This window comes from Nasonia vitripennis, chromosome 2, assembly GCF_009193385.2.
Source record: "Nasonia vitripennis strain AsymCx chromosome 2, Nvit_psr_1.1, whole genome shotgun sequence".
NCBI lineage: Eukaryota > Metazoa > Arthropoda > Insecta > Hymenoptera > Pteromalidae > Nasonia > Nasonia vitripennis.
In genome coordinates this window covers 34,619,382-34,640,623 of record NC_045758.1, presented here as the reverse complement: position 1 = coordinate 34,640,623, position 21,242 = coordinate 34,619,382, and the positions used below count along the sequence as shown (strand labels likewise).

General features: G+C 44.2%; 4 protein-coding genes across 24 annotated transcripts; 2 read left to right on the top strand and 2 right to left on the bottom strand.

Annotated features, from left to right (window-relative positions):
* Positions 1 to 767: 767 nt before the first annotated feature.
* On the bottom strand, positions 768 to 5,115 carry LOC100678661 (E3 ubiquitin-protein ligase RNF12). 5 transcript variants are annotated; one of them, XM_003424109.5, is made up of 12 exons: positions 4,573 to 5,115; positions 3,782 to 3,976; positions 3,288 to 3,708; positions 3,015 to 3,124; positions 2,809 to 2,930; positions 2,577 to 2,725; positions 2,443 to 2,507; positions 2,232 to 2,364; positions 1,953 to 2,160; positions 1,634 to 1,861; positions 1,471 to 1,553; positions 768 to 1,387 (listed from the first exon to the last, which is right to left on the bottom strand). In XM_003424109.5, exons 2-12 carry the CDS (start codon positions 3,969 to 3,971, stop codon positions 1,258 to 1,260), a joined length of 1,839 nt encoding a protein of 612 aa, XP_003424157.1. In that variant the 5' UTR covers positions 3,972 to 3,976; positions 4,573 to 5,115; the 3' UTR covers positions 768 to 1,257. The 5 variants fall into 5 exon arrangements, with proteins under 5 accessions (XP_003424157.1, XP_008216237.1, XP_008216235.1 ...); XM_008218015.4 differs by having other exon boundaries at positions 1,953 to 2,055; positions 4,573 to 4,954; XM_008218013.4 differs by having other exon boundaries at positions 2,443 to 2,498; positions 4,573 to 4,953.
* Positions 5,116 to 6,144: 1,029 nt separating this feature from the next.
* LOC100118693 (venom protease) lies at positions 6,145 to 8,485 on the top strand. 4 transcript variants are annotated; one of them, XM_031924310.2, is made up of 7 exons: positions 6,145 to 6,412; positions 6,586 to 6,675; positions 7,034 to 7,297; positions 7,365 to 7,667; positions 7,743 to 7,844; positions 7,928 to 8,076; positions 8,161 to 8,485. In XM_031924310.2, exons 2-7 carry the CDS (start codon positions 6,594 to 6,596, stop codon positions 8,314 to 8,316), a joined length of 1,056 nt encoding a protein of 351 aa, XP_031780170.1. In that variant the 5' UTR covers positions 6,145 to 6,412; positions 6,586 to 6,593; the 3' UTR covers positions 8,317 to 8,485. The 4 variants fall into 4 exon arrangements, with proteins under 4 accessions (XP_031780170.1, XP_031780171.1, XP_031780168.1 ...); XM_031924311.2 differs by having other exon boundaries at positions 6,149 to 6,412; positions 6,565 to 6,675; XM_031924308.2 differs by having other exon boundaries at positions 6,164 to 6,412; positions 7,010 to 7,297.
* Positions 8,486 to 8,869: 384 nt separating this feature from the next.
* Positions 8,870 to 16,294, top strand: LOC100118733 (transcription factor GAGA). 10 transcript variants are annotated; one of them, XM_031924303.2, is made up of 7 exons: positions 8,870 to 9,265; positions 11,616 to 11,807; positions 12,089 to 12,271; positions 12,346 to 12,595; positions 12,898 to 13,502; positions 14,560 to 14,920; positions 15,004 to 16,294. In XM_031924303.2, exons 2-7 carry the CDS (start codon positions 11,616 to 11,618, stop codon positions 15,324 to 15,326), a joined length of 1,914 nt encoding a protein of 637 aa, XP_031780163.2. In that variant the 5' UTR covers positions 8,870 to 9,265; the 3' UTR covers positions 15,327 to 16,294. The 10 variants fall into 10 exon arrangements, 7 of the variants coding, with proteins under 7 accessions (XP_031780163.2, XP_031780157.1, XP_031780159.1 ...); XM_031924297.2 differs by lacking the exon at positions 12,898 to 13,502 and having other exon boundaries at positions 14,582 to 14,920; XR_004344666.1 differs by lacking the exon at positions 8,870 to 9,265 and adding an exon at positions 9,758 to 10,091 and having other exon boundaries at positions 12,898 to 14,920.
* Positions 15,652 to 20,695, bottom strand: LOC100118808. Of its 5 annotated transcripts, none has more exons than XM_001602644.5 (7): positions 20,435 to 20,695; positions 17,841 to 17,961; positions 17,354 to 17,759; positions 17,072 to 17,266; positions 16,810 to 17,003; positions 16,378 to 16,734; positions 15,652 to 16,035 (listed from the first exon to the last, which is right to left on the bottom strand). In XM_001602644.5, exons 2-7 carry the CDS (start codon positions 17,919 to 17,921, stop codon positions 15,844 to 15,846), a joined length of 1,425 nt encoding a protein of 474 aa, XP_001602694.1. In that variant the 5' UTR covers positions 17,922 to 17,961; positions 20,435 to 20,695; the 3' UTR covers positions 15,652 to 15,843. The 5 variants fall into 5 exon arrangements, with proteins under 5 accessions (XP_001602694.1, XP_016838305.1, XP_016838304.1 ...); XM_016982816.3 differs by having other exon boundaries at positions 20,475 to 20,652; XM_016982815.3 differs by lacking the exon at positions 20,435 to 20,695 and adding an exon at positions 19,268 to 20,410.
* Positions 20,696 to 21,242: the final 547 nt, after the last annotated feature.

Genomic DNA, 21,242 nt, shown 5'->3' with positions numbered 1-21,242 from the left:
TTGTTCTGGCTTGATCGAGAGTTTGGTCAAAATTCGAAGCTGCACTCTCCGAGTCTTGGCATAACGTAACTTTGAAAAATTTTGTATGAATAATAATGATATCGATTGAATTATTAGTTATGTTTATTTTTTTCAATTTTATACAATCAGTTTCAATTAATTTATATATATATATAAACTTCGTTCATTAACCACAAAACACTCTCGAGATAATAAAAGACAGTATGCAATATAAACCATTCTCAAGTCGTCGTAGTTTGGTATAAGAAAAAAACCTCATCGCTTGAAAACGCTGTGTTCGTATCACGGTTTCAGCAGTAAAAGTAATGATGGCGAATAGACTAGTTTGCTACTCGCATGAAAAGGAATCTTTGCTTTTCGTTAAGAAAACGTTATCGTTTAACGTTGCTATAAATAAATAGTGTTGCTCTTACGCGTCAATTGCTTCCGACATTTTCCTGGTAGCGTAAAAAACCAACAAGCATCCATTCGTTTTTCATAGTTTGTCTATGAACAATGAACATTCAATCAGAAGTTGTTCAGTTTTGGTGCATTAGACATCAGCAAAAGATAACATTCTTTTGGTAAAAGTTTCTTAGGTAAAGCGTAACAATTGAACTCGGTATTCGTTGAAATTATAAAAACAGCATAGAAACCTCTCAATACCAACTTTGACATTATGCTATTTTATTTCTAATGTCACTGTAGTAATACTATTTTTCAATCTGATAGATCATAGGTAGTTTAGATGCAAATCATCAGCTTCATGCCTTTATCGAAGTTCTTTTTTATTCATTATCCTAAACATAAGCTTAGCTTAGAAAAAATAGATATTACAAATAGCTTAGCACATCACAATCCCCTTTATGAGAACCAACAGTCATTTTTTTCTTACATTGCGTAGCACCATTATTTTTTTAGTCATTTGAAATAAAGTGCACTTAAAAGCCGCACAACCTTTTACCAAAAATTCACGTGTAATTTATACATATATTAAAAGTAAAATTCAAACTTAAAAAAATATCGTGAAACATTTTAAGAAAAAACAATTTTTAGTATTTTTACGCGCGTCTTTTTTTTTAATAGTCTTCTTGTTTAAAAATCACTCTGGAAATCCACTTTTCTTCATTACTCTTATAATTATGTCCAGTGAACGTGTTTAGAAAATACCTCAGTCGTTTGTAATCCTAATTTATAAATGATCGCATTTGCAAAATAAAATCATAAAACGAACAAACTTTCTCGATTGTTGAAGAACTATGTAAGAAGTGAAAGCTCTTTGTAAACGTAGGTCTCGATGTCCACGCGACAAATGGGACAGCAACTATTGGTAGATAACCACTGGTCAACACAATCTATGTGGAATAAATGCATACACGGAAGCCTCCTGCAAAGAAATAAAATGTACGAATTTAATAAAATTTGAAAAAATAATTGAATTAGATGCCAAAACTGATGTGATGATCATACCGAACATTTTCATTTTCTTCAAACTCGGAAAGGCAAATTGTGCACTTTTCAATGGTATCTTCTTTATTTTCTACATCCTTCACCTAAAATGGAAATTATAATTTAGTTGTTGCAATTACAATGACTTTAATCTAAACATGTAAAATAGGACAATAAATCGTACCCTCTTATATGTGTGTGGGAATGTATGACTTTCAATTGACTCTTGTGTAGCTCCACCTCGTAATGTACACTCAATGCGCCGAAAATCAGCAAAGCGTATGTACGCATCCTGGTGAGTCATCGTAGGTGTAGAAGAAAAAGGTAGGGGCCGCGAAATCATGCCCGGAGGTAGGGGCATTCTTGATGCTTGATTATAATAATAAGGCATCTCATAGGAGTGTTGGTTATGCTAGAAAAATATATAAAATTATTATTGTATACTGCAAAAAACGAATGACGAGGAATACATCACGCTATTTTGAATAAAAAGAATAGCATACCGCAATATTCATTCCAAAATTAGGAGAATTTCTGGTAGGTCCACCTTCTGGATGACTGTACACCATGGGCTGCTGAGGTGGTGGAATTGATGATAGATTCGATCTTGGATCACGAATAAATACATAACCATTCGTACAATTCGTGCAATTGCCGTTACACGGCGCAGGAGCAGAAGGATTAATATTCATTGGTGGAGGATTTACAAATCTGCATTGATATTTTGAATAATTTCTATTGTGTGAATTTATAACATATGCTATAAAATCAACGATATTTACCTATGGTGCCTATACATTCTTTGTACATTGTGGGCATCACGACGCATATGAAGCCTGCGTTGCTCTTGTATACGTTGTTGTATCATCCATAAATTGTGCATTCTGGGATGCATTCTATTATTCATTCTTGAAGCTAAATAAGTTGTTATGAATAATTGCTAGTTCGCGTTGAAGTACTTGAATAAACTTTTGAGATTGAGATTTATATTACCTATATCCATGACACACGAACGTGACCTCGAATGTGGATGATGAAGGAAGCAATGCCTATTAATTCTAAAATTAATACATTGTATAGGAATTTTTTGTTCTACTCATATATTATTATTGAAGTCTGTACTGTACCTAGGTCGACTATTTATAGGCGGTCGATTTGGTTCATTTACTGGATTACTATTACCATTACGTTCATCATCTGACTCTGTTGTTAAATCTACTACAGAAATAGGTTGACTTTGTTCGGAACTTGGTGTATTGGTGTTTGGTGTACTTTGCTAAAAAAAAAACAATTTTTACGAGTTTAAAACAGCCAGTTTTAAATACAATAAAATCATTGGAAATATGAAAATTCAACTACCATTTCAATGGGATTGACTGTACCAACTACTTCGATTGAACTATCTTCATCTTCACTATCACTACTACTACTATCACTAGACATCCAGTCAAGTAGAAGATCTGGAGACGTTGGTTCATCATCTGATTTTGAAAAAGAAAATAAAAATTTAATGTGATGTTTGAGATTTTCTCTGTCAAGTTGCCAACTGTAAACTATAAACATACTTTGATTAGGACTTGCACCTGAAGAATTAATGGTTTGGGTACTCTTTGGGACAACTTTGCAATCTTCTAGACTCCGATTATCCTGTTCAGGACTCTCTGATTTACTTATGCTGCAGAGATTAAAAATGTATATTTAAAAAAATTGCTACTACTTTACTATGACTATGGTTTTAAAAAATCAGCTTAAAATATTTAATTGTTAGTAAACGAATCAACAATAATTATTTTATTACTTGATTAACGAGTTATATTGGCATCAAGAAGCATTCTAACCTATAATCTACAGGGTGATCGATTAATCTAGATGGTCCAGCTGTACTGCAATTGTCTGCTTCAGGTGCAGTCAACACTCTTGTACGCTTTGGTTTCACACATTTCCTTTCAGATTTTTTTAAGGTATCCTTGTCTGAACAAACTGGCCTTTTCAGTCTGCACGCTATACTGGGCTTTGACTGAGAAACTGCAGAAGATTTCTCCTCCTGTTTGGTTTTGCAATCATTGCAATTCACCGATTCTGGCAGGCCATAGTGTGAGGAATTCATAAGTGGAGTAGGAAAATAAGGCTTGTAGACGTAATCGTGAGGAGTTGATGGGTGTCGATGAACAGGGCAAGGATGCGCCTGCACAGCAACAGTGTCTCCCTCCTCGATGCCAGCAGCATCTGCGAATAAATGCTCACAGTCCATTTCAGTTCCTGCAATATTCCAAAATTTATGTTTCACCTGGCAGGGAGAGAGATATTTATATAAAAGGGAACCATGACTGACCTGCGGGATAGCGAGGATGTACAACTGGATCAGCTGTGGACGTGAAAGCAGTGTCGAAAATATTTGCCAAAGACGTCACGTTGACCACCTCCAAAAGAGTGGCTGCAGCTGCTGGTTCAGCATTAAAAAAACTGGAGGGCTCGTTTTTTTCCTTTGGCCTTACTATATTCGACTTTTCTCCTTCAGCCATACTTGCTGCAGATAACAAAAGACAAACAAAACCTCGTTAGAATCGATGAACAAATATACAGCAATGCGGGAGCTCGCGGTTAAAAGTAGTTTGCAAAATTTATCGAATCGGCCCATGACGACGTTCTTCACACACGAGAGTGCAATAAACACTATATAAGTATAGTTGGGTACTCACGGCGAAAAGCAACATAGCGGACTGCCGAGTGCAGAGAGCACGAGTAATATATCCGCGAGGAGTAATCTGATAAGCCGCGGAAAAATGGTGCTGCAGCAACAATCGGATCTGCGAATTCCCGGGAAAGAGAGCGAACGGCTCATCGAATACCTCTGCCTCCGGGCATCTCTATATACCGAGGTGGCTATATATCCACTGCGTAATTTCGGCAAAGTTGCGCCAGACGAATAGAACAAGACCAGCTGGAGATCCGAGCGACGGAGGCGAGAAAAACAACACACGCGCACGCCGTGTGCGGCACGAGAGCCGCGGGACAAAAAGGCCAGAGCAAACAAAAATAACGCGAATAGCTACTTGTCGCGAAGTGCGGATATAGACTGAGAGAGAGAGAGAGAGAGAGAGAGAGAGAGAAGAGAGAGCTTACCTCGTCCGTTCGCGGCGAACCGATTAATAAGGCAATGGCGATTTCCTCAGTCGCACGTCATTCTTTCGGCAGTGAAAGAAAGAGTATATGTATAAGAATAAGTATAGAGTCGAGCACGGGAGAGCGAAGTGTAAAACAAAACACGCGAGTCGAGTAAGTATATGTATATAGCCAAGCAGGAAGCAGAGGCACATCCGACGGTCCGACTACCGTATACCGACTCCACTCTCCCGTGCCTACTGCACTACTCCCGTATTTGCCCCGTGCACGGTTAGTCAGCGGCTCGGCACTTTACTCGCCGTCGTCGTCGAAGTCTCGAGCACGCCAGCACCGCCACCGAACCGCACTGGAGTCTCAGGAGAGTCTGAGTGAGACTCTCGGCTGATGTATATATAGGTATACTGAAATGCACACGGCGGCACGACTGGTTTTTGCGTAGAGTAGCTTGTCTTCGTATGCTGGTACGTCTTGCTCCAACCCTACCTAACAAAAATGTAATATTGCATTTTTTGTATCTCTGTCGTTGTAATAAAAAATTAAACTTAAAAAAGGTTATTGGGTTTATTACTCCTTGGCTACGATCCCAACAACGAATATAAAATTTGTCGATATAAACATTTTAAAATATTGTTTCAAATTTCTCGTTTGCCACTTTGCCACTCGTCAGCAGCACCGTCGCGTCGGCAATGCGCCCAAGGACGGTCACCGAACAAGCTTATCGTCAATAACGGTCACTGACGTGAATATTCAAGTGTGGCCAAAAAAGCTCGATATGTGCAATAATCACGAGGTGTTAAAAAGTCCAAGAGGAGCAAAGTGTAGGTGCAAAAAAAGAGAGAAAGTTCTGCCATATTATTATTATTATTATGCTGTACGCATACATTTTACATAGAGTAGTTGGAAAAAAGCTTAAAGTTCGATTCAAAAGGCCATTTCTTTGCTCGTCCGATTATTCAAATATTCCGCTCCGTATTGTCAATACTCGCGTTTGTGTTTGCGAAGTCACCGAGCTATGGTCAAAATACGCGTTATCACACGCCTATATATTGTATAAGTGTGCGACATGACACATAAGGATAACTCAGCATGTGCGAAAAAACCCCATCAGGAAAGACAATAGATAGAATGACTTTGAATTTCATAGAAATTAACTTCGTTGAAAGTAATGCTGGATTATCTGTATATTAACAATATTTCCTCAGCCTATAACTTTAATCTATTCGACTAAACTGATTGTAAGATATCTTTTGCAAATAAGCATGGATACGTGCAGCTGTACTACTATATATATATATATATATATTTTTTTTTTTTCGCGAAAATCGAGATAACTTACATCATCGGATAGGCCCTTTTTATGTAAAAATGTCGGGAGTTGCCGCTACATCGAATATGCGAATTGACCTGTATAGTATCGCGCCCTATCTTGTATACTTGCGCGTAATTTTACAAAGAACGACGCACGTTGACTGCGTCAAATAGTTTGGAAGTTTAAATTCTGATAAGTGAGAACCTGTTTTTAACGACTAGCTTGTATTTTAGCCACAACTTTCCGCGGAGAAATTTTAAACAATTGAAAATTTGTGCCTCAACACTAGGCTAGATTATTATTATCATTATGCATGCGCGCCAAGTTCAGAAATCATAAGTTAATGCATGATGCGACTATAATAAAGCGTCGACAGATGTTAACACATCGGCCAGTATCGATAGTATTTAAAGAGAGGCGAACCCGGTAATATTTCTTAGATACTCCAGCGGCGCCTCAGCTGCCGCAGCGAATTCTCGAGGAATTCGTTTTAAGGAAAAACTATATATACATTCACGCGAACGCAAATAGGTAATTTTTATACATTTTAAATATTCCACAAAAATTTTAACTTATATTTAAACTGTGCATTTATGAAGTTGTTTGTTTAACTTGTTTTTCGCTTTACATATTTCTTTTGTACTTATTATCGTAAAATGCAGAGCAATATTAATTCATTTAAGTGCTCGTGCACAATAAAACAGTTTCAACGATGAAGTCGAGCGTCGGAAGCAGTTTTTTATTCACTGCTTTGTTGATGAGAGTTTTTTGTCTGGAGACTATATCCGCCGAACGTAAGTATTTTTCCGAGTTTGTTTTCCCGATATATAAGGCTTTTCAAAGTTTCCGTAATCGCTCGATTATTCAATGAAAATCATCAGTATTCGTTATCAGTCGAAAATCGTTTACGTGTTCGCGCGGAATTCGATGTTTAATTTACAGCGTCTACATAATACAAGCTCTCGTCGATAATTCGTTATTAAGTACACACACACACACACACACACACAGTTTCCCTGCTCACTTTCCTTATTGATATATTGTATCGCGTTCGATCACCTGAACTTTGCCTAACCTTGTCTTCACCATACACACTTACGCATCGAAGCGTTCAAATATTTAAAATAGCGCCTCGCGTTGCCCGAAATCCAGAAAGCTGCACCAGCAACACCGGAGCCCCGGGAGTCTGCGTGAGGATTCGGGACTGCGCGTCGCTCCACGACTATGTCGCGAATCGTCCCATCATGGGCATCGGCGCCATGCTCTCCTCCGTCTGTTCCTTCGGATTCTTCAAGGTCATGGTCTGTTGTCCTTTGGAGCTGCCGAAGGACGAGAACACGCCACTGTTGCCACCTCACTGTGGTCACAGCGCTGGTCTTCACAACAGAATTGTCGGCGGGAACGATGCTGCGCTGAGTAGGCGACATTTTTTTTTTATCCTCAAATTTAATGGGCTTAAATTTATTTAAAAATAATTTTTTAGATGCCTGGCCGTGGATGGCTGCAATAGCTTTTCGCTTCGGCAACGATTCCGGCGACTTCATATTCAGCTGCGGTGGAACCCTCGTATCCTCGAGGCACGTCGTGACGGCTGCCCATTGTTTGGAGTACGAGGAGGTCAGCTACCAGGTACGCCTGGGTGCGCACGACCTCGAGAACACCGACGACGGATCCCACCCCATTGACGTCATCGTCGAGAGCTACGTTGTCCATCCGGAGTACAACAATACCTCGAAGGAGAACGACATTGCTATCTTGAGGCTGGACCGAGACGTTGAATTCACCAGTACGTTGTACGCGAAAAGAAAAGCTCGCATATTCGATCGTTTAACACTGCATAATTCCGATCTATCTCCTACAGAGGCCATCCATCCCATTTGTCTGCCCATCGAGAAGAATCTTAGGAACCGCGACTTCGTAGGAACGTACCCGTTCGTGGCCGGTTGGGGCGCGACGTCTTACGGTATGCGCTATGCAGCATGATAATAATAACTCGTTCTCTGCCATCATTAAATAAGAAAAATAAAACAATAACGTACACCTCAGAGGGCGAGGAATCGGACGTCCTTCAAGAGGTGCAGGTTCCGGTGGTCAGCAATGAGCAGTGCAAAAAAGACTACGCGGCGAAGAGGGTCGTCATCGACGAGCGCGTGCTATGCGCGGGTTGGCCCAACGGTGGAAAGGACGCTTGCCAGGTAAGATCTTGAGCGGAATTGCTCGTATAATAATTTTATATTTAATTCACACCTGCATGCAATGAACTCCCGCACGTTTTACAGGGGGACAGCGGCGGCCCACTCATGTGGCCCAAGCAGACGACCTATTACCTCATCGGAGTGGTTTCGACTGGTTCGAAGTGCGCCACGGCCCAATTTCCCGGCATATACTCGCGAGTTACGCACTTCTTGAACTTCATCATCTCCAACATGAAGTGATTGTATTTATACATGCAACGAGCCCTATCCCAAAGGCTATGAACACTGCGCTGCGGTATAATCCGAACTCGTATATGCTTCGCTATTTTTTATACGAATTATTTTATACACGATCGCAGTATAGATTAATAAAAGAATTCCTCATTTTGTAAAGAGCCAGCAGGGTATATTCGCAGAGGCTCTGTTATTATATTATCGTACATTCATTCCCAGAACAACGTCTGCGATGGGTAAATTTGCCCATTTACCAACACGTTTCGGAGACCTGGAAAGGACGAGTAAGCAGAGCTTTGTGCGCCTGATCCGTCTTAACAATCGTAGTGCTCGAGCCCTCTTAATATATACTTTGCATGCGCGCACGTATTTACTTTGCGCCGAAATACGCGAAACATTTTAGGTCCAGGAAGCGCTCTCTATTCGCAACATTGAAATTGGCAATGAGAGCCTCATAGGCGGACTCGTAGCTCGTAACTGAACGACCCCCCCTCCTCGTGCACAAACAAACACCTACTCCTCGCCATACTCGTGTCCCAACACGCGCAAACAACGCTTCCACTCTCAAGACGCGGCGCTGAACGCACGGAGAACGGAGCCGGGAGACGCGGCGGCGGAGCAGGAGCAGCAGCGGCAGTAGCACACACGACGACGCCGCAGTCGGGCGTATACCTATATATAGCCCAAGCTCTCCTTATGTGCGCAAAAAAGTCGAAAAACGCGCAAAAAAGCTGAAGCCGAATTGCCGAGTTCGCCGGCAGGGGGCAGGAGGGTCGCGCGGCCGGTATAGGTGGCCAGCTCCGACAGTGCAGCAGTCAGGGTGGGAGGAGAAAGAGAGAACGAGCTCTCCTCGACGACGACGACGACTACGACGACTGCTACGCTATAACGGCTAGGCCACACAGTGGGATCGTCGTTCCAACGGCAGCTTCTACGCCTCTTCGCCCATCGATGTGTGAGTAATAGAGAATATTGCACCTCGTAGCTGCACTCGTTGCATTGCATGCGTTCGATATACCGTTTTTTCTCCCGTTACATACGCACAACGCCAGCCACTCTCCTGACCCGTTCGCTCTCGCAAATATATTACATGGCTGTAGGCGAGAGCCGAGAGAGAGAGAGAGAGAGATTCGTCGTATCGCGTTGCGCGCGCTCCCCTTGCCGAGCCGTGAAAAAACTCCTCGTCGAATTACCCCTCGCCTCTCTCTCGCTCTCTCGACGATTCTCTCATTCTCTTTGTGTGTATATATATATATATATATATATATATGTATACCTATATAGTTGCGCTTGTAGGTAGGTCTCTCCCGCTCTCTTAGTCTCTCTCTCTCTCTCTCGCTCGCGCGCGCGCACATACACATATAGATCGGCGAGTTCTCGACTGAGAGAGAGAGAGAGAGAGAGAGAGAGAGAGAGAGAGAGAGAGAGCCAGAGAGCCAGAGAGAGAGAGAGAGAGAGAGAGAGAAAGAGAGAGAGCGAGAGAGAAGAGAGAATGCGGGAGAGGGAGAGAGAGAGAGAAATATACGATAGAGAGAGGAGAGAGAGAGTCTCTCCCGGGCGAGAGAGAGAAAGAGAGGAAGCCGCAGTACGTATCGTGGAGTGGCACCGTTCCAACGGCGACCGATTCGAGGCTCTCTCTCTCTTTCTCTCGTTAACCTGGCCTCAATAACGGCCGCGACTTAGCCTACTTCGAGTCGAGAAGAACGACCCGCGACTTTCACCCGGCTATCGAGTCTACGTGGAAAAGACTACTGCGCGTGGCCGTCGCTGCTGCGACTGAGGTGAGTCCAGACAGACCTACTCTACCCGCATACGTCGCGTCGCCGCTGCCGTCTCTCCTCTGTAAGTACCTATACACCAATACCCTATGCTCTCTCTCTCTCTCTCTCTCGCTCTCGCTCACTCACTCGCGGCGCCATATACGCGTATATACCTAGCTGCTACATATACACGCAGGCACGCCACATGTATGTATGTATATACATATGCGCGTTTATCCGCGCATATCGTGCAGCCAGCGCCGTCGTGCAAGTTTCGATCGCGCCGGACTAGTAGTATAAGGTAGACGGGACCGTCGCTCAGAATCCGCGCCGCCGCCACGAACGTTTCGCGCGCGCCACGACGCTATCTCTCCGCCGCGCGAGCAGCAGCAGCAGCAGCAGCAGCGGCATAGCAGCGCGTCTCTTGGCTCTCTCCCTTCTTCTTTCCGCTGTAGCGTACAGTGCGCTGCTGCAACACATTATCTCTCCTACTGCATCTCCAGCTCGAACGTTCTGCTCTCCGAGCCGTTGACGAAGCGTCGCCGCTACGCGGATGCGTTCCGTCGCTCCGTTATAGCTCTGTGTTTTCCAAGTGTGTGCGCTGGCAGATAAGAATATACGTATACCTAGACACGCAGAAGGCGACGCGTTGTCGGAGTGCTGGAGGAGCCACCGACATTTTTTTGTTAGGTTAGCCGTCGTTTACTTTAACTCAATATTGTTGTACACAATTAAGTCCAGAGCTGAGTCGCGTTATTTTCCTCCTAGCGGAGAATAAATACTCGTATATATACCTATACATCTGTGAGCGGGCGAACGATTTTCAGGCGCTGCTGCTGCAGCCATCCGAGCCGTTCCCCGGAGGGGGGCATTAATTAGTGAGGGGAGGGCGGAGCGAAAGAGAGGGGGAGCGGGGGAGGAGAGCGGAGTACTGGCTTGCCGCCGCCGCCGCCGTCGCTGCTGCCGGGTGAGGGGAGTTTATAATACGAGTGTCTACCTACGATTGTGTGTGTGCAATCCGACGCTGAGAGAGAGAGAGAGAGAGAGAGAGAGAGAGAGAGAGAGAGAGAGAGAGACTGACCGCCGCTCTCTCTTGTAACGGCACTCTCTCCTCTCCGGGCGCTGGTTTTATGTAGGACTCTTTTTTCGAGGGGATACATACTCTTTCCCGCTGCACAAGCTACTGCTTCGAGATGGAACATTTTTTATATATGCGTACGTATCAAGTGTATTTGGTGTAGATATACCGTGTGTGGAGACTGCTGCTGCGCCCTTTCCCCCACTCCCGATACTGTTCTCTCGCCGGTTTTTCCTCTCTCTGTTCTCTCTCTCTCTCTCTCTCTCTCTCTCTCTCTCTCTCTCTCTCTCTCCTGCCAGTTCTTCATTCAAACTCGTTAAGGTTAATGCCCTTGGGTCGCCCGAAGGCGTCTCGCGTTTGCAGGGATAATAATCGTCGTTCGCTCTCGGGTACATCATACGCGGGACATCTTTTTAGTGCGCGCGACAAGATCCAAAATATCATATGTTCTCTTCTCTATTTTGCAGATGGGTAGCGCTAGTCAGCAGCAGTACAGTCTGTCCTGGGGCGACTTCGGTTCGTCGCTAACTTCTCAGGTGCAACTGCTTCGAGGACACGGCGATCTGGTTGATGTTACTCTAGCAGCTGAAGGTCGGCGTTTCTCGGCTCATAAAATCGTCCTCTCTGCAGCAAGTCCATTCCTCCTTGAGATATTGAAGGTAGAGAGTCTCTTCTTTTGTATAACATGACATCTATGCCTATTATTTAAAGCCTCTTTCAATAGACATTGTGTTCGGTCTCGTGCTCATGCAGAGATCTGCTATTTTTAGAAAACTTATCTCCATGTGGTTGCTTGTATAATCGTTGTAGAATTTGTTCGTGTCTAGTGCTAGCAATCGGACTGCTAACTGTGTGCTCGTTTGTAAGTTGAATTGGAAACTCCAAAAGGCTTTTTGCACTTGCAAGAGTACTAAATGTGTGCTTCTTTTTTATGTCACAGAGTACACCATGTCAGCATCCTGTGGTTATGCTAGCAGGCATTGGAGCAAATGAACTGGAGGCTATTTTAGAATTCGTGTACCGAGGACAAATAAGCGTGGAGCCCTCACAGTTGCCTTCGCTGCTGCAGGCAGCTCAATGCCTCAGCATTCACGGCCTAACACCACCGACTATCCTCACACAGGTAAATATCTTTCCTCCAACAACGCAAAATTGTATCCCATACAGCATTAATTTGTTAACATTTTCATCATCCAGAAAGGTGAACAGGTGCCTATTTCTGCGATTCCCGGGTGCAACGATCCTAGTGTAACCAGAGACACAATGAATTCATATCTACCAATCCGAAGAAAGAAGAAGAGGAAGATCTCTGGCGGAGGTGGTAAATGGCCAAAAAGAGGCTATTCCAGCCTTGAGACAAGATCACTCGATGATCATTCTGAGGACAATAGATCCGTGGATTACGGCCACAAAGATGGAGACGATGGCAGTCAGTTAGGTGATGAAGGTAAGCATCTTGATAGACTTTTTTCAAATATTAGGATTATCCATTGAAACTTGTGTTTTGTGTCCGCAAATTTTTCACGTTTTGTAATGGTTGCTGGGAAAAAAATGAACATGTACCTAAGTAGGATTCCTATTTCAATTTAATTATAATAAGTACGGACACAAGCACAACCATCGAATGGGTTGAACTGCATATTAATTGGATTTGCTAGTGGAGTTACGAAATTTGGCGTGGCTTATGTTTTGACGAAAAGGTCAGTTCAGCCCTCAGAATGGTAATATTGTGTTTGTGTCTGTTAACAGCGAAAGAACGGTCGGAACACGCAAATCATCATCATCATATACCGACGCCTCTGCCGCAACATCAACTGGTACATCCGGTTGTCGAACACAACCCGTCAGCTCTGATAGCCAATCCAGAGAGCGAACCACATCTACACAATCTAATGCCGATGCAACCATACTCACCGCTACATATACCGCAGTTTCCTGGAGCCATCGCGAACGTCGCATACTCTCCAGGGTCTAGTACTTCGGTACAATCTCCTCCAGCAGCTCACAATTCAACAACAACAACGTCCACACAGTCGACGAAGATACGTGGAGCATCAGACTGTCCTGGCGTCTGTCCGCTGTGCGGTTCAACGTTACGCCAAGCCAGAAACTTGCGTCGACATCTGCTGTCTTCGTGCAAGTACCGCTTTACGGCCAACCCGAACCATCAAATGATGTCATCCGAGTCTATGCCCATCGAAGTTAAACCAGAAGTTAATTTAAGTGGTTACTCTGGACACGAAAGTGGAGGCAGCAGTTGCGAACAGATCGTGTGCAACCCGAGTCCACTGCCGTCTCCGTCGCCGCAGGCTTCTAACGTTGTGTCCCCACACAGCAACATTTCATCACCTACGGTGGCCAGATGAAAAAAGGAGAAAACCAAGCTCAAGATAAAGTCGAAGATTATACAATAGTACCTTGGCTTTACTTCGACTTTTGAACAGGAAACGGATTGATTGTGCAAATCATGCATAGACTGATAATCTCGTTTCATTTTTTTACTGACACGAGTACTTATGCCACATTGGATATACATTTATATTTGATACTGTATTACCCATATCGTAAATACTATGTATTTGTGGCAAAGTGAAAACTAGTGCTTTGGAAAGACTAACGATGTCGTTTTTAAAGTGACAATTGTGTGGTTGAATTGACTGTTGTAATCAACCAAATCAAAGACACTTTTAAATATTTACCTAAGTCTAGCTTGTAACTTTGATAATTTTACCTGGTCTTTAGGACATGAAACGAATGTTTAAAATTTAAGCGTTTTGGTTAATAATTATATTAATAAATCTTCCAGATTAGTGCATAAGAAATAATGTAAGATGTAATGACTAGCTTATAAGAAAAGTATCAGAGTAAGGGATTTGCGCCCATGGAATTTTATATATTATATTGCTTTTTAATTATATTCAACAAACCAGATGATTTTTTGTTTTGTGCGAACAGATTTGACTCTAAACCCATAAAAGTCACGAACAGTAGAGTCATTTGCGTTATAGTATACCGTTCACTATAACACAATATCTTCGTTTTGTAGATTTATTTATATTATTACTGGTTCTGTAAATCACTTGTAGTTTTGTTTTAAGAATTTCTATTATTACTTAGTTTGTTAATCATTACACCTTTATTTTAAAATAGTGCATCTTATTATTTTATAAACGGCGAATCATAAATATAAATAGTTCTATTATCACACGAATCATTTATTTAAAAGATATATTAATTATGATCAAACCGTGTACATTGTATCTACTCTTACTTGGATTTGTAAATAAAAAGCGTAAACACTTAATATAAATTTTAAAAGTTACGAAAGTATGGTTCTTTTTTATAACCAGCAACAAATCGCGTATTTTTTTGTTTTTAAAGAAAAATAAAAAAACTCCGTATCCAAGGTAGATTACGTCTGTTTTTATTCTAGGAGATTGGAACTCGAAATCAAGAACATTGTCAGATCAGCCAGCAACTTGCCCGCTGTGTGGAGCGACAATAAGACAGTCTAGAAATTTGAGAAGACACTTGGAACTATTGCATTTCGGAGCTGGTTCAGGGAGTAAATCAGGATTACGAATCAAAAAAGATAAGACGGATAAATCGGTACCACTTTCGCTCACACCTAGATCACCACCTTACTCTAGAGCATCATTAACATTAAGAGACAATGCTTATTCAAAGCAAGATGCTACCGATTACTCGACGATGCCTTCCCTCAATCTGAGCTCATCAGTTGGTGCTAGCTCGTCAAATCTCAATGTCCCAGGTAATCATATGAGGACCAATACAATAAATAAAAAGTCGGCTCCTAATAGTACATTGACTAAACAAATGTCTTTGCTTGACTAGGTTCGTTCATGCTCGGAGGATCCGGAGGCTTAGGTTCCAACGATCACGGACACGGACATCCCAGTCACCCTACCAACAACAACCCAGCCCACTCGATGTCCGCGTGTCCACCTTCGTCAATGACCCCGCACAACAATAGCATATACTCGTCCGACAGCATGTTGAGCAGTTTATTTCCGACGTTGCCCACGTTACCAACCTTGTCCTCACCGCACGATATGTTTCGCCACTCAGAATTTTTCCGGGCCAACATGGGCTACAGCCAGGACCCGTCAAGACAGCAACACCCCGGCAGGCACATGCAACGCACAGACGTTACATGAGATCAGAAGTATAGATGATAGCGTTCGAGGGATCAGTACTATTGATCCATCGTACTTCGTCGAGGGTAAAAAGCTGTTTATGAGATTGTGATAATCGAGAGCTGAGTGTGTACTTGGAACAGTGCGTTTCGAATCGTTGATTTAAGGGAATCTCTAAACTGATGTGTACCGCAGAAAAATATATTATATTTGTACAATGAATATATGAATATCAAGAAACTGGAAGTGAAATGCATTTCTATATACGTATAAATAAACTGGTGAAGCAAAGTTCCAAGTAAATATTCAGCTCGAAGATCGCTCTCTGTCACTCATTTAAAAGGAATTCTTAAAAAAGCAAACATTTTTATTAAAAACGAGTCGCATAAACAAATTTTTGCCGACGATGCTTTAAATGACAGTCATGGACTATATTTTTAAATTGACATAGAATACGTACGAAAGAAAACAATAACTCATATAAATAACAATTGTAATTGTAGCTATTAATGAACGCGCGAAGGATTTTCCACGAGGTTTAAACAACGAGATTTATCTCTTCAGTTCCGTGTTTCGTGCGCCCTATTGTAAAAGGCCAATTTCGATTTGAAATCCTCTCGAGCTCACCTTTCAGGAGCTTCAAGAGGTCATCCAAGTATCTCAGTTCGTAAACTTCGTTTCGAAGTTTGTTTATGTCTTCTGATAAATGATTAACCTTCCATTCGTCTATCTGTTGAGATAATTTTTTTTTAATTACATTTTATATTGTAAAGTTTGATATAAATTTGGTATAAAAGAGAAACTTCGGTCGCGCACTAATGATTCTTCCGCACTATTGTTAAGTTTTAAGTTGCTTAATTAAACTTAGAGCATCCTACATTTTATTATATTAATCGCTCGATATAGGCCATGTTCCAATCATACTCATTTATTATTTAATTTTGTATTAAATAATATACGTAATAATAAACAATTCTTATAAAATTCAATTCCCGATTGTTTACTGATGAGCTACTCATATTTTTGATTATAATTAATTTTGCGCAACTATTGAATCAAAGGCGAATATTACCGTAAAGTCTCTTCTCAGCGAGGAGACATCCTGGTGAAGATCTTTACTGGAGCCTTGCAGCCTCTCGATCCTGTCGCGCAGTTGTTCGAGCTCGGTTTCCGCGTGGCAGGGCTTGAAACGATGTCTGCTTCTGACTCCTCCGCCTCTATCGTCGCTACTGTTGACTTTGATGATCGGAATGATGGGAACTACGTCGGGCTCGATTGCCAGGGCCAACCTCGTGAGACTGTCGTGTCCAGACTGCGTCGCCTCGCGAAACCTGTCCTCGTCGAGGAGCAGTTCCTCGACACGACGTGGGTCGCTGTCCAGGCTCGCCAGGATTGATACCACCTCGTTTATGTCCGAGGTTTCGTTACCCTGCGAAGTTAATTAGCAGTTGATGAGACGTACTTGGGTGGTGTACGAAACACTGGAATCTTTGTATAGAATCACCTGCGATTCGCGCGCGGCAAGTGCGTACTCGAACGACACGTAAGCCAGCTCGTCGGATAGTCGCCTCGGTAGCCGGTCCTCGTCGTCTTCCTCCGTAGCGCTAGAGCTGACGGAAGACACGCCGCTCGTGTCGTCGGCCAGCTGCTGATCCTTGTTCTCGCCGCAACACGAGCCGCACTCTGTGACAGGCGTACCTAAGTCGGCAATTATTGTCTTTGATGGTTGATGAATCATCAATCGTGTGTAAATAAATAAGCAGTACTTGAAAAGAGTGGCACCGGTTCCCGCTCCTGCTCCGGATCGACTCTCTCCTCGTCGTTTCTGGGACATCGTTCAGTGTGCAGCAGCACCTCACCGCCGCCGTACCTGATGCAGCAACACCTTCTGCAGCTCGACCTCGAGGACGAGCTGCTCTCGTAGTAGGGGCTTCGCAGGAGAGCTGCCAGGTGCTCGACTCCTGTCGGTTTCGCGCACTCTTTATTTTCATACTGGAAATAAAGAGCTGCTTTTGCCAAGCAGCATAAAGTGTCATATTATAACTCACCGATTTTCCTGTCGGCGGGCAAACTTCTGTAGGCCTTGGACGAGGCTAGCCTGGAGGACACGAGGTCCGCCAGCGTAGGATAGAACGTCGGCGAGGGCGTGACTATCCTAAAGTCCTCGCTCTTGACTAGTCTCTCGGGGGTGTAGCAGACAGCGGTACGAGCCTCGGAGTTGCTGCTTCCGAAGCCGCTGTCCAGGGCAGCCTCGGCGCCGTCGAGCGAGCCAAGTTCGATCTGCTCCTCGTCGGCGGTCAGCGTCATGCTCTCCTCCCTCGTCTCAGTCTGACTCAGATCACGGGCTCGCAGGGCACAGTCGTCCGTCGACGCAGTAGTGGACGAAGGACAGTCCGAGGAGATTGACGAGGAGGGCTGCTCGCTTTCGGATTTGGATTTCGACGTGGCATCCGGCTGAGAAACAATGATATTGAAGACAAAAAGATGATAAAAAAGCAGCTCTTTCATCGGAGTATCCAGTGATGGGAACCTTACATGTGACTCGACACCAATCCACCAGCCGAATGAGTCCTCGTCGACGCCCGACGAGCTCGAATCATCGCGGAGCGAGAACATTTCGCCGGCGAGCTTTCAAGCCTCGCGTCGATGTCGAGCCCTGGAAATAAAAGCACCGGGAATACGCACTTACGTTTTCGAAATTGCGAATTTTCTGAGCCTGCGAGAGATGTTTATTGCGCGAACGCGTAAGCGCACTTTATCTTCCTCTGCTCCACGGTAAATATCGTCGCGCGACGATTAATTAAGTGCGAGCTGCATCGAGTGTGCGCTCTTATCAAGCACACATTCTGCATGACTTACAAGCGCTCGCGCACCGGGAGATAGTACGGGTAGAAGCTTCTGTTTAACTCCCGCCACATCTCGACTGAATAGGCTTTACCGGCATCTTATTTGAATAACGAAAAAAAAAAAAAAACTCTCGGTAAACTAATCCTACTCCGGCGAAACACTACAAACAAGCGCCTCGTCGCAAATCCCATCTCCACGGCTAACAGGTCGTCCTCCTCTCGTTACTCTATGTTACGATAGCAATAAACTAATCACCCTCGCGACCCGCTTCCGCTCACTTGCTCGGCTTCCGCACCAATGCCGCACTGTCACAGCTTTCCTCCCGATAAATCCGGGATACACACACACACACACAGACACGCGCGCGGCTCCGATAATGCGACGGGCCTTAATTAGCCGAACTGTCGAAATAATAACGCCCTCGGATTGGCGACGCTCTGATTGGTGATTAATAAGCGCGAGGCTGAAGCCAGTGTTCTTTTTTTCTTCGGTTTTCCTTGTCACCGCGTTAATTAGGCTGTGCACAGCGTATCTTGTGCTCTCTGGAAGAATGGCGATTGCGGGCATTTTTTCTGCAAGCTCCATCGAGATGAACGCGTTGCGAAACGCGTTATTTGGAAAGGAGATAGTATAGGACTGCCGACGAATTTTAACGAGTTCAATGTCTGTCGCGCACGGGATTAATACGACGTTGGAGGTCAAGTTTCAAGTTTGACGTCTTTCAACGTCCAGATTATTGTTTGCCATGTAGAAATAGCTTAAACAGTCCGACGACGAGAAACCCCTTTTACGAAGTGGGAACACGTGCGTCGCTAATTTATCCGTCAATCCAGTAGAAGCAGTTGCCGCAGCTTCTGTTAACACCGCCGCGCGCCGGTATCTACGTGCTACTTATGTCGTTTCATATTCGCATCGACAGCATACGTTTGCTAATTCGGGGCTAAGTATAATAAATATAATCACCCGCGCTTGATTAGATTAGCCGAATAAAGGTCATCGCGTGTACACGCGCAATTGCATATTCTCCGACGTTTATACGTCAAGGTTAAAGAGAAGCGTTACTTTTCTTATTTTTTCTCATGTTTCCGACGACTAGAAATAGCAAATCCACAGACCTCCTCGAAAGAGGGATAGAGAGAGAGAGAGCAGCAGCCAAAACTCCAATCCCTCGCGTATCCCCCGCACACGATATCGCACCGCAGCACAACAGACCATATCCACCGGCCGCAGCAGTCGATTTTCGAGCGTCCACTTCTTCACCTCCGCGTGTATAACGTTACACAAGAGATTCGGACGGTCTGCGGCGGACTACTGAGCTTTTGCGGCCGCGAACCGGCACATCGTCATGGAGACGCTAATTTAATATTCGCGCGATTTTCGCTCGCCGACGGCCGTAAGCAGCAGCAGCGCGAGTGATTGGAAACTGCACGATTGATTATTTTCGATGTGTCGTTTCTCGATTTTTTTCATCCGCTCGAGCGATCGAGTCGATCCGAATGGTGCTGAGTTTGAAAACAGAGTTACGTACTTGCCTCGGTTTTCAGCGCGAATATGAATTTTCGTTATTTCTCATTTTACGTAACTGCGAAAAAATCACATCGGATCGCGGTTCGCGCACACTGCAGCCCAGAGCGTGTAAAACGACGAAGATGCAACGACGCGTTTCCTGCGCCGATTGCACATTCGATCTCGCGAGTTAAAGGTCTTTGCGGTCTGCACACCGATATTCGAACCGCCACCGCTGCTGTATCGTCGACATCAGCAAAGTAGATCATAATATTTGCATCGCGAATTTGTAATGGCGAAATTTTGTAAAGTTACTTGCTGCAGCAGCGCGTACCACTTGTACTCGTCGCATTACATAAGGCTCTCGTGCGATTGTATGCCTCTTATTATTGTGTATACCAGCGTGTTTAAGGAGTTTGCATTTTTCCGCGTTGCGTAACGCAGCTTTTATAATAACAAAAACTGGCCCGTCCGAAGTGTGCGCGGACATTTTTCGAAAATTGAAACTCTCTCCGCCGCTGTACCTATCAGCGGGGGAAAATATCGAGAAATATTCCGAGCCGCGCGCGAAAAATTCTATAGAATCGTCGATGCAGAGAGAGAGAGAGAGAGCATCCGCTTCGAAATCCCCCGAAAAAGCCTTTCTCGCTGCAGTGGAAAATCAAGGCTCGCGTTACCAAAGCCGATACGCTCTGCGTCTCGATAAACTTTTGTCGACGATGACCGAGTCGACAGGCAGGAAAAACAACAACAACGGGACAGCGACGCGCGATTACCTCTCTGAATTACGAACGGACACTTTGAAAATCACAGCACCAGTAGAAGCAGCTACGATCACTCGGCTCATCTCCTCCGCCTCGAAAATCGCTGACCAGCGGACAGCGAGCCATGCCGCGCGGGATGATGATAAACTCTCTTTCTCTCTCCCACTGCAGCGTGCGCGAGCGATCGTCAACAAGTCGCGACGGCGATCGACAGTCCACTACTGCGGATGACGTATATTCAGCGAGCCGTACACTCGAGAGAGTATACCGCGCGCGTCGATAACCCGAGCGCGAGCCATATTCATATTTATCCCCGACTCGTCGTGATTATACAACGGGGTATTTCGACTGACGGATTCACTACTTTTTTTCGACGCCGCTATGTCACGATTTTTTACGATTTTTTTTTGTGCCGCGGACGGCTCTTAACGGATGGTGGTCGATTGCCGGCGTTCATTGTTTCCGCGGGATTCATGGGCCGCGCTTGAGTTGTGTGGGACGATTAGAAGATTTTCGAGATTTCCGCAGGCAAATCGCGGAGAGAATTTCACGGCACGCACGCGATATTGTATTTTGTCAGAGATAAGATTAGCCGCAGAGACATTGTGCTCGTCGATGCTACGACTGATTAGTCGCGCTGACGCACCTGTGTCCGTGCGAATCGAAGGTTTTTCTCTGGCCTCTATCCCCGAAAGTTCGTTGCGCACATTAAAAATTTGCGCCCGTAGCGCAAACTCGTTATACAGAGGCTGGCCGAACAGCGACAAATACGCGGATGCTTCATTGTCGAATTCATCGGGACGTGCATTTCTATCAGTCA